This window comes from Hyperolius riggenbachi, chromosome 2 (genome assembly GCF_040937935.1).
Source record: "Hyperolius riggenbachi isolate aHypRig1 chromosome 2, aHypRig1.pri, whole genome shotgun sequence".
In the NCBI taxonomy this organism is placed as follows: Eukaryota; Metazoa; Chordata; class Amphibia; order Anura; family Hyperoliidae; genus Hyperolius; species Hyperolius riggenbachi.
The window spans coordinates 328,266,437-328,282,164 of NC_090647.1; the positions used below are offsets into that span (position 1 = coordinate 328,266,437).

At 42.7% G+C, this 15,728-nt stretch overlaps 1 protein-coding gene across 1 annotated transcript in view; it reads left to right on the forward strand.

Annotated features, from left to right (window-relative positions):
• The first annotated feature begins 234 nt into the window (after window positions 1-234).
• Window positions 235-15,728, forward strand: part of FABP3 (fatty acid binding protein 3) — a 28,436-nt gene continuing 12,942 nt past the window's right edge. The window contains exon 1 of the mRNA XM_068269292.1: window positions 235-390. Within this exon, the coding sequence (XP_068125393.1) occupies window positions 318-390 (73 nt within the window). The 5' untranslated portion in view covers window positions 235-317. The remainder of the gene's footprint in view (window positions 391-15,728) is intronic.

Genomic DNA, 15,728 nt, shown 5'->3' on the forward strand with positions numbered 1-15,728 from the left:
AAATGAGTTCCTAATAGATTTTTGCTTGGACAGAACACTGTGCACCCAGCAAGCAACGGTGCACTTCACTGTAGGGTCCCTCCCATGGCATTACTATACAGAAGAGACTGCATATACACACACTGAAGTTGCAGAGCACAGAAGCCTGCACAGAAGACATCGTTAGAGAATTGCCTGCTTGTCTTGGTGCAGGGAGGGGCTGCGCGCTGTGTCACACTAGCCAGAGCAGCACCATGTGATCACACAGCACTATATATACAGCCAGACACCAGAGCCAGACACTGCTATTCTGCAGCTGCACACGCACTCTATTCACCATGGTGGACAAATTTGTGGGGACCTGGAAGATGGTGGACAGCAAGAATTTTGATGAGTACATGAAAGCCCTTGGTAAGCATGAAAGAACCAAAAGCATTTGTCATTGCTTGAATACTGTCTGCGTAAGGAGATTAAATATAGATAGCAGATAAGGCGATTTAAAATGAATGAAAAATGAGTCAGATGTAATACGTGAGGATTTCTGAAAATGTGACGTGTTAAAATAACATGAAATCATAGCAGGGTGACACCATTTCTCGGCACGATTTTCTGGAAACAGGAGGACATCTCTCTGAAATGAACATAAAGAATGAATGGGGGACGAATAGTTGCCTTGAATGCAGCAGTGCTGGGTGATTGAATGGATGATATATGCATTATGCTGGCTCTGTAGGTCTTCAGGCAGAGGTGCTGTGTGTGCAGACTTGACAGAAATCAGATACAAGGAGGGGATGGGGTGACAGGGCGAGGCAGGCAGCAAGGTATAGCAGCCAGGGAAATGGATGGCAAAGAGCATGCAATAAATAGGTTGCAAAGGTTAGGCAGTAAAGGCATTAGACAAAGAGGCAATAATTGAATAAGGTATTAAAACTATACAATATGTGGAAGATCAATATGAAAAGAAAGCAGTTATCTGATTTAATAGATTATTGCTTTGCATTTTGAGAAACGTCAGGCAGTAAGGAGAAAACACAGCAGAAAAGGATATTTACATACATATATTCATAGATCATATTTTGGTGTGTGGAGCAAGCACCCATGCACTCTCAGAAGTACAATTTCTGCTTGGGATTTGTATGTTCTCTTGTTTTCATATTTTTGTGTTTTGTTTTATCATCTCCCACATTCATAAAACTTAGGTGTGGATGTGATCTCCCTCTGGGGACAGTTATCTATATAAATACATAATTCTATAATAATAATAATACACAGATAGAAAACACATGTCACATTGAACTCAGTACAGAGAAAGTACTGTGACCGCTCTGTCCCTCCATACAAGGAGCAGAGAAAAAAACAGAGCTCTCTTTCATTGCATTGTACCCAGTGATGCATCGTGGGGGACATCATATGCTCACTCCAATCTGAATAATCACAAATATCTTCTGTTTTAAGAAGGCAAACTTTTGTTTTGCATAACATTTTAGTAAGAGGGTTTTTTGGTCCATTGTAGCCCCTTACACACTCCTAGGAGTTGTGGTTCACCATGAGAGCTTGCTGGGTAGTCCACTACACAGAAGAAGAATATCGCACAATAACTGATTGCAGGTCTGTCATTATATTAAGATGAATATTATGAATATAATTTTGTTAATATACTTTACTTCTTCTGCATCACTTTTACAGAGCAGTCGCTGCAGTAACTGTAGCGCAGAAGAGCTTACAATCTAATCCCTGACATAGTGACAGTGTACAGCCCCTGATATTAATTCTGTAAATGAATGAGTGATGATATAAATAAATACCTGGGGACTGAGTTGACTGTAGCCAGAAGTTTACTATATCAGAGTTTACTATAATGAGATTCTAAAATATATGTATTTGGGTTTTGATATAGTATACAGTATAATACATGTATTACTATAGTGGCTGCGCCCATCGATCCGTACAGTATAATAAGCAATTACTTCAGTTCTTCATGCTTCACTGAGCTGCCACTAAATTGCTGTGACCTTCCACTTACTACTGAGGGCATGTAAAACAGACTCTGCACGTGTGTCTGTGCATACACTGCAGAGGCAGCACGGAATTTAGGAAATGGTACACAGTTCCTTCACGTGTTTGAAAATCTTCAAGACTTTGTATGTTGCTTGATATATATATATTTTTTACATTTGTTTTATTCCTCCACCCCTCTCTCTACCCTGCATTACCTTGTGCCAGTCTATGGACCAATGAAAACCAGGAGTATCAAATTTCCAAGCCCATTTGACAATACAAACAGTGTTATTTATAGCTGCAGGAGAATTCCATGGAGGACCATGTGCACTAAGAGCTCATCAGTAGTTTCTGGCATTGAGCAAAGTTACATTTTATTCTGTAGAAAGCCCACCATAAAGCATACTAAGGGCCTTTTTCCACTAGCCTGCGATTTGCGATTTGCTTCTGATCGCAAATCGCAAGGTACATTAAACTAATGGAAACTGCAGCAGCATTTTCCATTAGTGCGATCCGATTGCGATGCGATTTTGGTCAAAGCACAATCGTCGTCCTGCCGCGTTTTGTATGCGATTGAGCTAGACTATAATGAGTATAGTAGCTCAATCGCAATCGCATGGTGGAAATTGAAACGCGATTGCGATCGGAATCGCGATCGCATTTCATAGTGGAAAAGAGCCCTAACACCCAGAAAAGAAATGTGTGATAAAGCATGCTGAAGACCTATTGTTAAGCAGTGCTGATCTGGGCATACATCCAATTTATTCTAACATAACACTGCTGCGTAATGTAAACTTCAGCTTCTGAAGTTATCACAACGTAAAAGGTGTTCCGCGATATCTTATGCTAACATGCAGATAAGTACAAAAGCAACAAACTCCATCATGCACAAAAGCATGTGCTTGGTATATCTTCTAACTGCTGGACGTCATGACTACCAATCATAGTGTGATAAGCAGCTTTCATACTCATAATCAGATTTATGGCCTTTAAATATGATTTCAAAAGGGCAGACATACAGCCAATGTAGTACAATACTATTCATCTGTTGCTGACCCTATTAAGATTTTCCATTGCACACTATTGTTGTTTCAATAGATCAAAAGTTAATATTAATAACTTTCAGGCGCTGTTCATAGTGGTCAGTTGTGTTGCAGAATAATTCTGCATGTCTACTCACTGCCCATACAATTCTATGGGCCTGTTCACAGTAAGGCCTCATTCACACTTAATGTTCTTCTGTCTGCGTTTTATTAGCACATCAATGTTACAGATGAAAAGCAGACTGAAGCGCATTAGTGTGAATGAGGCCTAAGGATCGCGTTATTCTAACTCGATGCATGCAGGCTTTGTATTAAAGTCTATGTCCAGTCTCTGTTGCAGTTCACAGTCATTATAACCTGTGAGTTACTGACCATTGTGAACCTAGCCTCAAGGAAAATAATAGATTTCAGGTAAATGCAATCAAAACACTGAAATCTGCCCAAAACTAACCTGTTCTACATTGTAGTCTAGCTAAAAGCAAGTGAATTGTTGAAAGCTCAAGCAGAAGAAGACAACTAAATACAGATCTTCTAGCCCTCGGTAGCAAAAAAAAAAAAGACCTAAAAGATTGTAATGAAGTGACACTGAAGCGAAAACAAAAGTATGATATATTGAATTGTATGTCTAGTACAGATAATTAATAGAACATTAATAGCAAAGAAAAGAGTCTCATGTTTTTATTTTTAGGTATATAGCTTTTTTATAGCATTGCATAATTTTATCATATTTGCAATTTACAAACCACACTGTATTTTAAACAATGAAACAGAGCAGAGCTAATGACCCTTTAAACTTTCCAGCAGTAAAAATCTTATCTGAAGCTGCCTGTCACTGTTTCTTTGAAGTGTAAGTGCCTCAGAAAACAACACTGTAGTCACCCCAAGTAAGGTCGGAGAGCTCAGAGAAGCTCTTTTGCATAGATAACAACTGAAGTGTCTTCATTCTTCCTGTACTGGAAACAATATGAGTCTGTTTTCTGTGCTACTAATGTTCTATTTCTTAGCTGTACTATACATAAAATGCATTATTTCATAAGTTTTTTTTTTTTTACTACAGATTCCCTTTAAAGGACCTCTATTGCGAACATCATAAAATTTAAAATTCATGTAAACAAATACAAATAAGAAGTATGTTTCTTCCAGAGTAAAATGAGCCATAAAGTACTATTCTCCTACGTTGCTGTCACTTTCAGTAGGTAGTTAAAATCTGTCAGAACCAACAGGTTTTGGACAAGCCCATCTCCTCAAAGCTTTTATTCTTCATAAGGACACTAATTGAAAGGGATTTATACAATGATGTTGGCCAGTCTCCCTGCTTGCTGCTCACATTTTTTTGGCAGTTGGACAGAGCAACTGCCATTCACTAAGTGCTTTTGAAACTAAACAAAATCCCTGAAAATCCCCCATGAGCAGATGGGCTAGTCCAAAACCTGTCGGTTCTCTCAGATTTCTACTAACTAGTGAAAGTGACAGCAACATAGGAGAAACGTTTTAATCTGGAAGCAGGGCAGAGGCGAGAGAGGTTCCAGTCTCAGGGCGCAGTGTAGGAGGGGGCGCACGATTCAATCAGCTATTATTCCCCTACTGTGTTTGAAGCAGAGAGAAATAAGACAAGGGGATACATGCCAGTGACTGCAAGCCAGATAACTAGAGATTAAGGTGTTGGGGGCCGTGGGGTGCCTCTTAGTCTAATAGCAGTCAGTATGTGATGGCTGGGGTGGGAGGGATAGGGGGGCACACTTTGGCGTCTCAGCCTTGGGTGCTGGAGGACCTTTTACCAGCTCTGTCTGGACGAAACATACTTCTTATTTGTATATCTTTACATGTATTTTACATTGTACAATATTTCACGATAGTGGTCCTTTAAAGCATCTTTCATGCTATTAAGAATCAGTTGAGGTGCAATTAATCTTCAATCATCCGCTGAACGGATCGCTCAGAAACAGCCTTATCAGTCTGGAGACAGACTGTACACATGCCCTACTATCTCTGGAACGCCCGCCAGGCGGGAGGGTCCGACGGACCCGTCGTTCCTGCAAATAGAGCGTGTGTACGCACCTATAATTACACAGTTGGCATTTCCAGAGAACACCTGGAATAGATCATTGTTAATTGATACATTGTATTTTCTTCAATCCTGACCAGTTTTCCTGTGTATATTGGTGAAAGACATCTCCACAGTGTGATGCTGCCACCACCATGCTTCATAGTGGGAATGGTGTTCTCCTGGTGATGAGAACTTTTGGATTTGCACCAAGCATGCAATTTCCCATTATTATTATTGGTATTTAGTTTTCATATAGCACCAGCATTATAGGCTAAAAGTTCAGTTTTAGTTTCAGGGGACCAGAGGACCTTCATTATTTCTGGGCAGTTTGCAATATGTTGCATAAACTTCTAAAGTGTTCTCTTATTTACAGTATATCTGTTCCTACTTACACAGAAAACATATCCGTTTGGTACTTTTCTTGCAGTGCAGCAATACGCAATAAACGGATTCAATGCAAAAAATAGGGTCTACTTCCACTTGCACTTTAAAATTCCTGAGTTTCGGCACTTTTACCCGAGAGCCGATGCCTTTCCTATAGAAACCTATGGTGGAAACTGGAAACACATCGTCTCCGGATTCAAGGGGGAGGAGAAAATGGAGTGGACTATGAACTGTTCTCTTCCGATCCAAAAAGGCTGCTCCGATCTAAATAGAAACCAAGCCTAAGCCAAGGATTTCAAACTCCAGTCCTCAAGGGCTGAGGTCCTTGAACATTTTTTACACAGCTCAAATTAATTGATGGGACTGAATCAGAAAAGGTGTGGTTCATGAAGTAGAACACATTTCTCAATTTCTCTGTCCACCCTAAACACTCTCATGGATATGGTCCTCAAGGACAGGAATTCAACATTTGTGCTCTAAGTAGTGGCCATTTCCTGGCCACTCTGCCATAAAGCCCCAATCTGTGATGTGTACACCTTAATGTTGTCCAATGGACAGATACTCTCATCTCTGGGGTGGATCTTTGCAGCTCCTTCAGTGTTAGCCTTGCTATCTTGATTGATGCCCTCCTTGCCTGTTCTGTTAAGTTTGCTGGGTGGCCTTCTCTAATTAAGTTTGTAGTAGTTTATTTCCATATACAGTATGAATATTATTCATTTGAATTATGATGGGTCTAATGGAGCTCTGTGGCATACTTTGTACCCTGCTCTCTTGTACCCTGAGTTTAATTGGTTGGACCAGATTTAGCGGTTTCATTGCAAAGAGAATAAATAGATACCTCGTTGACATATTCAGTTTTTATTCCTTTAAACTTTTTTGCCATGTTGTGGGTATCTCTTCAATAAATAATACATTAATTGAAGTGTGTTTATAAATAAACACACTACACCCCCAAACCTTATACCCTAACAATAGACCAACATTCAGAGAGTATCCCTTGTAAAATGTTACCACGTGCAGCAGTTACAATTCCATGTCCTAATCAGTCACTGGTTAGACCCACTCAAAGTTACAACACAAGGGCTGACGTATAGGAAAGTCAGAGGTAATACCTCCAGAGGTTTGGGGTTTTTTTTAGCTATTGTGTGACTTGTGATAAGTCACAGCAAAACCAAATAATTGAAATTTGTTACATCACTGTTGTCAATTAAAGTCGATGGACATTTAAAGTTCTCAGCATTAGCAACAAATAGATTCACAGCTACATTTTTTTTTCGGGAATACTATTTGCAACTGTGACATGTCCCAAGCCTAGCAATTTACACAGCTGCATGTGTGCCATAGCATAAGGTAAAATTATTGGTGGAGACAGAAACAAAGCACGCTGAAATACTGGCCTTGTAGTCTGAACACATGCAACTATTGTTGTTACTGTGGATTAGGTAAAGAAAGTGTAAAGGTGCCCATACACTCGTCAGATTGGCAGCAGACAGATAAGAAATGCATCTGATGATCTATCTGATGCGTTTTTAGAACATTTTTTACCAGGATAGAATTCCAATAGATTTCAGTTTGAAATCTGTTGAAATTCGATCTGATGGCATTTTTTTGCCATCAGATTTCCATTAAGGCCAATGCAAACTGATAAGCAATCTCATCAGATCGACCTAAATTTTCCACCCTGCTAGTTCGATGGAAATCCATCGAAATCGATCGAAATCGGCCGTCGATCGGTCGATTGGCCAACCGATTTGCGAGCGATCGATCGATCGATCGCGATCGATCGGTCGGCCAGAAAATCGGCTGAGTGTATGGGCTGCTTTAAGGAGTAGCCTGGCTGGCCTGGCTCATTCAGTGTCAAGGGACAATTGTTACATTGTGTGTCCAGCCAGGCACTATCTAGGAGTTGGGGGATGGGTGAGTATGTGATGTAGCGAGCAAGCTGTCTAGGCATCAAATTCAGTGTGTTGTAGCACAAAATAGCGAATGACCAACTAATGAATTGCTTGATTTCTGGCATAGCACAGCTTGAGTTGCTTGGTACCAGTTTATACAGATCTGCACTATTCCTTATCTCATAGGAAGTGTAAGGGCTGGTTCACACGGGCGTCTGCTGAGCTTTTGCTTAGCATTGCGTTTAAACGCCAGCGTTTAAAAGCTAGCTTTTAAAGGCTTTTGAAAAGCGTTCAAGGCTAGCAGTTCTGGTCTCTGCAATTGTTTCCTCGCGTTTACTGCCTCTGAAAGCATGTTGCTTTTGAGACTAGACGCAACGCTGGGATCTACTGCCAGGCTTTCATGAAAGCCTGCAAAAGCCAGCTCTAAACGCTCCCATTCACTTGCATGGGATGGCAGTAGATCCCAAAAAACGCTGCGTCTGAAACGCTGCGTTAAACGCCACAAAAACGCCCGTCTGAACCAGCCCTTAAGAAGCCCTGATAAATGCTGCTTGTGCTCAGAGAAGATGGCAGTGGCCCAAACAGATACACCACAGAGCCTTGTCTATAATAATCCCAGCTACTTGCTTTACTAGCAGCAAGAGCTAACACATTACTGACAGTATCTTTGAATCAGGTTACACTCCTAATTTCTCATTGTGCTTGCGACTCACAGTAATCTGCTGTGGTGCTGGGGCAGTAATATAAGGGATAAACCACAAAGTGGAAACATCCAATCACTAAGTCACCTCAGCTTAGTTCTAAACACAAATAATCAGAGGGTGTTTCTGATAAGCAGCTGGCAGGGAAATAAATGGAAGAGGAGGAATATATTCTATATAAAAATAACTCCCAGCATTCAACTCTTTAGCACTGTTTGGCACTAGGGCCAGTGCTCCTAAAGTATGTGATAACTACAAACCATAACAGCAGAAAAAGCTTTGCAAGTTTTGAATGCAGGATTGGCATCTTTATCACTTAATACACTCAGACCAGTTGCTGTTAAAATTTGATTTTTATGGTGACAATACCGCTTTAAACAACCTTGGAAGTGAACTGTAACTGGTTATCAGATAGCTGTGCATTGAAACAGTTCAACAATGTGAAAAGATAGTGGCCAACAATGGACAAAGGAATGATCTATCCTGATGGATGTGTTTGGGCGATTATTTAAGATTGTAGGTACTAATATCATTAGATCACCAACAGTACATGTACAGTATGTTCAGCATAAACTTCGAATGAACATCCCCAGTCTCAGCAGTCCGTACATTGTTGTGTGAAATATTCGGTCATTGCAGTACTGTATACACATAGTCCCTATGCATCACATATTTTGCAAGTGCCATGTGTTCAGCTCCCCCCCCCCCCCCCCCCCAGACACACACACACTCCTTAGCCACTCCCAAAACTTGCTCCAAGCAGAGCATATTTACTTTTACAATTTATTTATTTCCCCACTGCTGCTCCTTACAGATACTCTGTGGTTTTGCACTGTTCCAATGAAATGAATGGAAACATCATTCACTGTCTACAGCAGTGGTCCTCAAACTAAGGCCCCCCGAGGCTTTTTTCACTGACCCCCTCCAAATCAAAATGTATATGTATAACTTATAGAGGTGACCCACTGCACCCTTAGGCTTCTTGCACACCAAGACGTTGCGTTAGGTGCCACGTTAAGGTCGCATAACGTGCACCTAACACAACGTATGGTGCTGCAAGAGCCGACGGTAGAGTGAGCCGCGTTAGGCGGCTCGATTCCTATAATGTCTCCCAGAGTGGCGCTGATTGGCCAGCGGGACCACGTGATGCGGAGCGAGACACTCCGCATCACGTGGTCCCGCCGGCCAATCAGCTGCCGCCAGTGCAGTGAATATTAAGTAGCCATGTGCGCGGCTATTGTAGCTGGCTCTCCCCGCCTCCTCTCCGCCCCCCACTGCGCATGAGCAAACAGTCTAACACGGCTATAGCCGATCCAACGCTGTAGCATGCTGCACTTTGCGGAGAACGTGCAGCATTACATGTAACGCAACGTGGGCTGTGTGAACAGCCCACTTGTGTTACATTGCTGTGCGTTGGGGGAGCGTTACAGGCGCACTAACGTGCGCCTGTAACGTCTTGATGTGTAAGCAGCCTTAAAGATCAGCGGCCCACATATAGAATAGCAGTGCTGACACCACTCATCCACATGCTGTAGAAGCCAGTGAGCAGTTATTCGCTGGCTTCCAATCCAATTCTGCATCAGGTGACACTGCTGTCTAACTGGAGGGCAGGTTGTCACCTGGGTGTGCTTCACTGTCTGGTGCACAAAGACATTCTTCAGACGCCGCATGACTAAATGGTTGCTCCTGGGAGTTCTCCTCCAGGCATGATTGGGGGGAATCAATACCTAGATTTAGGCTAAGTTCACAGTGGGACGTTAAAGTCGCGCGTTAAAACAGCATTTAACGCAAAATAACTCACTGCAATGAAAAATCAATGCCCTGTTCACAGTGCACACGTTGCGTTGGTGTCTAACGCTGCACGTTAAGTAAAAGTACTGCATGCAGTGCGTAATACATGTTATAAGCTGTGTTGGACTGTTTGCACATGCTCAGTAATGACTTGGAAGCATACTTTTCATTGCCTGTATTTTTTACTGTATCTGCTGTATGCGACGGTAACGCTGTGTTGCCACTTTTTGGGCGCGTTGCGTTGTAAGCTTGCGGTGCGACTTTAACGTGGCATCAAAACGCAACGTCCCACTGTGAATCTAGCCTCAATGTAATGTTCTTCAACATAATTTTTTGTGTGTTCCGGCCCCCCAGCAGTCTGAAGTATATTGACCCGGCCCATGACCGAAAAAGTTTGTGGACCCTTGGCATACAGCATAGCGCCATCTTATGGCTGAAGGATAAGGTAAAAAAAGTCAAGCCAAATTATATGAGGCTAGTCCAATGCGCGCAGACAAATGATAACTGGTGCGGGGAGCCACTAGGTGGGAGACTAGTAGGTGGCTGAATTAGGATACACGTTTTTAGATTTTGTCTCTACACGCTAATGAAGCTCATGTGAACAGGAAGCTCAATGCAGCAGAGGTGCAGCCGTCAAACTGTCATACTGACCAGAAAGGCTATCACACAAATTGCCAATTCTGTTGGAGAGCTGGAATGCCCTGTGAGAAAGAGCAGATCCCAAAGCTAATTTTAATCCATAATGTTGAAAGTTTATACAGACAGGTCAGGGCATACCCAGCCTCGGGCAGTATCTTTACAGAACTTTGCCTTGAACTGTGGCCCAAGGGATCGAGTCCCCATCAAAAGGCCACACTAGTTGGAAGTGTGAACTTATTGTTACTTTACTGTTGGGAATAGGTGGGGAGTTGCAGAATATCAGAAATCAGATTTCAGGCACTCCATTGCTCCAGTCATGTAACATAGTTTAGCTACAGGTTTTGAAGTTTACATATAGATTAGAATGTTAAAACACACCTGAACTAAGAGGCATATGGAGGTTGACATTTATTTCCTTTTAAACATTGCTAATTGTCTGGATGTCCTGCTGATCATCTGCCTCTAAGGGCCCGTTTCCACTATCGCGAATCCGCATGCGTTGCCCGCATGCGGATTCGCACAGTCAGTACAAGTGGATAGGACTGTTTCCACTTGTGCGTTTCCCCGCACGTTTTTCTGTGCAGAAAAAATTTGCAGGGTAGGGCCCTCAGAATTCGCCTGCGTGTGGAATGCAGACGAATCGCACGCAATGTATTTAATAGGGAAATCGCATGCGTTTTCACCATGCGTTTTTTGCCGCGATTTCGCATAGGTATTAATGTTAATTTACACAGGCAGTGACATGGTTAAATTCGCATACAGCCTTACCTATGCGAAATCGCATGCGAAATCGCATGCGAAATCGCGGCAAAAAACGCATGCGGAATCGCACCCGCATGCGATTTGCCTGCGGTGATTCGCCGGCGATTCCGCAACGCTATAGTGGAAACGGGCCCTAATACTTTTAACCATACAGCCTGAACAAGCATGCAGCAGATCAGGTGTTTCTGACCGAAGTCTGACTGGATTAGCAACATGATTGTTTCAGGTGTGTGATATAAACACTGCAGCCAAAGAGATCAGCAATAGGCAACTGGTATTGTTTAAAAGAAAATACCATATTTTTCCCGCATCAAAAAACGCCCTTTTTTATGCATTTTTGCGTTGCGATCGCATACAACGCATACGTACATTTTTGGCAGTCGATCCAAAAATTGCAGGGACTTTTTCCCCCACTTCAATTTTTTCTTCTAGAAAGAAGCTTAAAGCTCACCTAAACTGAAAGGGATATGGAGGCCGCCATATTTATTCCCCCTTAAAGAGACTCTGTAACATCAAAAACATCCCCTGGGGGGTACTCACCTCGGGTGGGGGAAGCCTCCGGATCCTAATGAGGCTTCCCACGCCGTCCTCTGTCCCACGGGGGTCTTGCTGCAGCCCTCCGAACAGCCGGCGACAGACCCGACTGTCAGTTCAATATTTACCTTTGCTGGCTCCAGCGGGGGCGCTGTGGCTGCTTTCGGCTCCGAAACAACACGGAAATACCTGATCTCAGTCGGGTCCGCTCTACTGCGCAGGCGCCGGAAACTTGCGCCTGCGCAGTAGAGCAGACCCGACGGCGATCGGGTATTTCCGCCTACTTCGGAGCGACAGCCGTCAGAGCGCCTGCGCAGGAGCCGGGAAGGTAAATATTGACGTCATCTTTCACGGAGGGCTGCAGCGAGACCCCTGAGGGACGGAGGATGGCGTGGGAAGCCTCATTAGGATCCGGAGGCTTCCCCCACCCGAGGTGAGTACCCCCCAGGGGATCTTTTGACGTTACAGATCCTCTTTAAAGAGACTCCGTAACAAAAATTGCATCCTGTTTTTTATCATCCTACAAGTTCAAAAAGCTATTCTAATGTGCTCTGGCTTACTGCAGCACGTTCTACTATCACAGTCTCTGTAATAAATCAACTTATCTCTCTCTTGTCAGACTTGTCAGTATGTGTCTGGAAGGCTGCCAAGTTCTTCAGTGTTGTGGTTCTGCTATGAACTCCCCCTTCCAGGCCTCTCTATGCACACTGCCTGTGTGTTATTTAGATTGGTGCAGCTTCTCTCTGCTCCATTATCTTTTACAAGCTGGATAAATCCTCCTCTGAGCTGGCTGGGCTTTCACATACTGAGGAATTACATACAGGCAGAGCTGTCTGCACTCTGCAGGAAGAAACAGCCTGACACTTCAGTGGAAGATAGCTGCAGGGGGAAAGAAACACACAAATGATCTCTTGAGATTCAAAAGGAAGGCTGTATACAGCCTGCTTCTGTATGGATGTATTTTCTATGTCTGGACATACTGTACATCAATCTACTTCCTGTTTTGGTGGCCATTTTGTTTGTTTATAAACAAACTTTTTAAAACTGTTTTAACCACTTCTAATGCTGCGAGGAGCGGCGAAATTGTGACAGAGGGTAATAGGAGATGTCCCCTAACGCACTGGTAGGTTTACTTTTGTGCAATTTTAACAGTACAGATTCTCTTTAAGAAATGCCAGTTGCCTAGCTGTCCTGCCTCTAAAAGTTTTAGCCATAGACTCTGAAGAAGCATTCAGATCAGAGGCTTCTGACTGAAGTCTGACTAGATAAGCTGCATGCTTGTTTCAGGTGGGTGATGCAGGCACTACTGCAACCAAAGAGATCAGCAGGACTGCCAGGCAACTGTTTAAAGGTATAACTGCCAGGTATTGTTTAAAAGGAAATAACTATGACAGCCACCATATCCCTTTCAGTTCAGGTGTATTTAAAGATTGGCAGCAGAGTGAGCCCTTTCTCTCTCAGTCCGAGTGCTGCACTGCAGGGGGTTATAGACCCCAGGGTTATTAGATACACTGTACAGTTGGCTTTAATGGCCCATACTCACGGGCTACAATTGTCACCGCAACACGCGGGGCACGCGTGTTGCGGTGACAGGTCGCCCGTGAGTATGGGCTGTTGCACGGGCGCGCACCCCGAACCGTCGCTGCTGTCGCCGGGGCGATTGGCGCGGTCAATCGCTTGGCGACAGTTGCCGCCGCAACTCCGCCGCAACTGTCGCTAGTCCGCGTGAGTATGCGGACTAGCGATAGCAACCTCTTACTACAATATGGCGCTTCCGGCAGTGGGGGAGGAACGTCGGCGTCAGCTTCCGTCGCAGAGCTGGTCCCTCTTCCACGTGTGTACGCCGAGGGACCTGGCGACGAGCTGTCGCCGGCCTGTCGCGCACACGCTCACGTGTGCTGGCGACAGGCCACTTTTGCAGCCCGTGAGTACGGGCCATAAGTCTGTCTTTTACATCCCAAGGTCATTACCTTACAAGGGTATATTAGAGCATGTACCGTGCTGACAGAATGTGTAATTAATTGCTGGATTGCCTCTCTGATTTTCCAAAGTATGGCACAGACTACATGCAGCTACATTCAGTACTTGTGCACCTTCATTTGACCTATCTCCATGCCAGGAGCATAGAAGGTGGTCTTGCCAAAGGAATCACATGGCCTGTCTAAATGATCCACATTATTTCTCTCTCTGTTTCTGACCTTCTTGTCAAGGTTGTGGCAGAAAGGCCTAAGGGAAAGCAGATATCGGTATATTGCTGTTTATGCCTTCTTTTTCATACAACCTTGTAAGTTAAAGTTTAAAAACAGGCCTATTCAGCTCCATTATAGTAGGAATTGTAAAGGAAGCGTACTCTATGTTGACACCATAACAAAGTTGAAATAGCTGTCATAGTTACCTCCAGGCTAGAATGTTATTGTATTATGTGCAGTGTATGATAATCTTCATAGCGGACATAGAAATGTTTGAGTACTACTTGAAGTGCTGTCAGCATAAATGACTGATTTACTCTGAAAACACAGTGCTACTGTGGTACCTGTGATATTGCAGTAAGATTGTAAAAATGCTCACACATGGAGAGATTTGGTCTGCCATGATTTTATCACTCTCTTTTTATTTAATCAACAGACTAGGATTGATCGTTTCTCTTGCTGCATCTGTCATTTTCTTATTATGTACAGATAGAAACTTTTTCCTGGAAGAAATTTTGTCTTCATCAAATCATAGTTACATTTTTTTTTAGATGTCAGTGTAGAGATGCAGCAAGCTTGTTCATAAAATCACTGTGCCATGACTGAATTATTGACATTAAAATGATCAGTCTGCAGCTTAAAATTCTAATTGATCACTTAACTATGGTAATCACTTGCCATGTGTGACCTGAACAGCTTTAGGTATCATTAGGCTTGGTTCACACATAAATATGTGCATTTCTGGTCCAGTCCTGTACTGTCAGTTTTGCATCCATTTTCTATTAGTTTTACCTGACTAGACTGGAAATGTACACCTTTTATGTATAAATTAGCCATAGAAACACATGTACAGATGTATGTGTGAACACTGTCATAGAAACACATACAAAACTCGTGTCAACTGTGAAAAACTGGCCGGACAGGACTGGACACCTTTTTACATTTGAAGACATTGTTATAGAAGTACAGTACCAGTATTAATATTACTACTATCAGCAGCAGTATTGCATGGCATAGCTGGATACAGTAGAATCTCGTTATAGTAAACTCTGATCTAGTAAACCTGTGGATTAAGTCAACTCAGTCCGCAGGTCCCAATGCATATGTATAAATATACAATATTATTATTATTATTATTATTATTATTAATTGTATTTATAAAGTGCCAACATATTACGCAGCGCTGATATATATATATATATATATATATATATATATAAAACCAATTCTGATATAGTATACTTCTGATATACTACTACTTTTCCTGGTCCCTTGGAGTTTACTGTATACTGTGACCATGAAGTCAGCTTTACTAAACTAGTCCACATTTCCCAACATTACTGTAGAAAACATGGCTGATAGTGGTAGCAAACGTCACTAATAAAATCAACAAGCAGGGTGCAGATAGTTTTCACATTTGTTTCTACAGCTGCACAGTTCAGCAGCCATCTCATCCTTATTTAGCCATATGGTCAGGAGATGGTCAGTGTTTGTGTCAGTCTGTACTGGTAGTTCACAAGAAGTAGGTAAGGAGACCCCACTTTCCGAACAGGAAACGAGTGTACAAGTCTGACATCGGCAATGATGGTTTGAGGATCGAGATGTACGGTTTTAGGCAAGCATAGCAGCTATAAAACAGATTTTTAAAACATACCTGAACTGAGAGAGATATGGAGGCTGATTATTTATTTTCTATTAAACAATGCAAATTTCCTGGCATCCAGCTGCTCCTCTGCCTATAATGCATTTAACCATAGACCTTGACC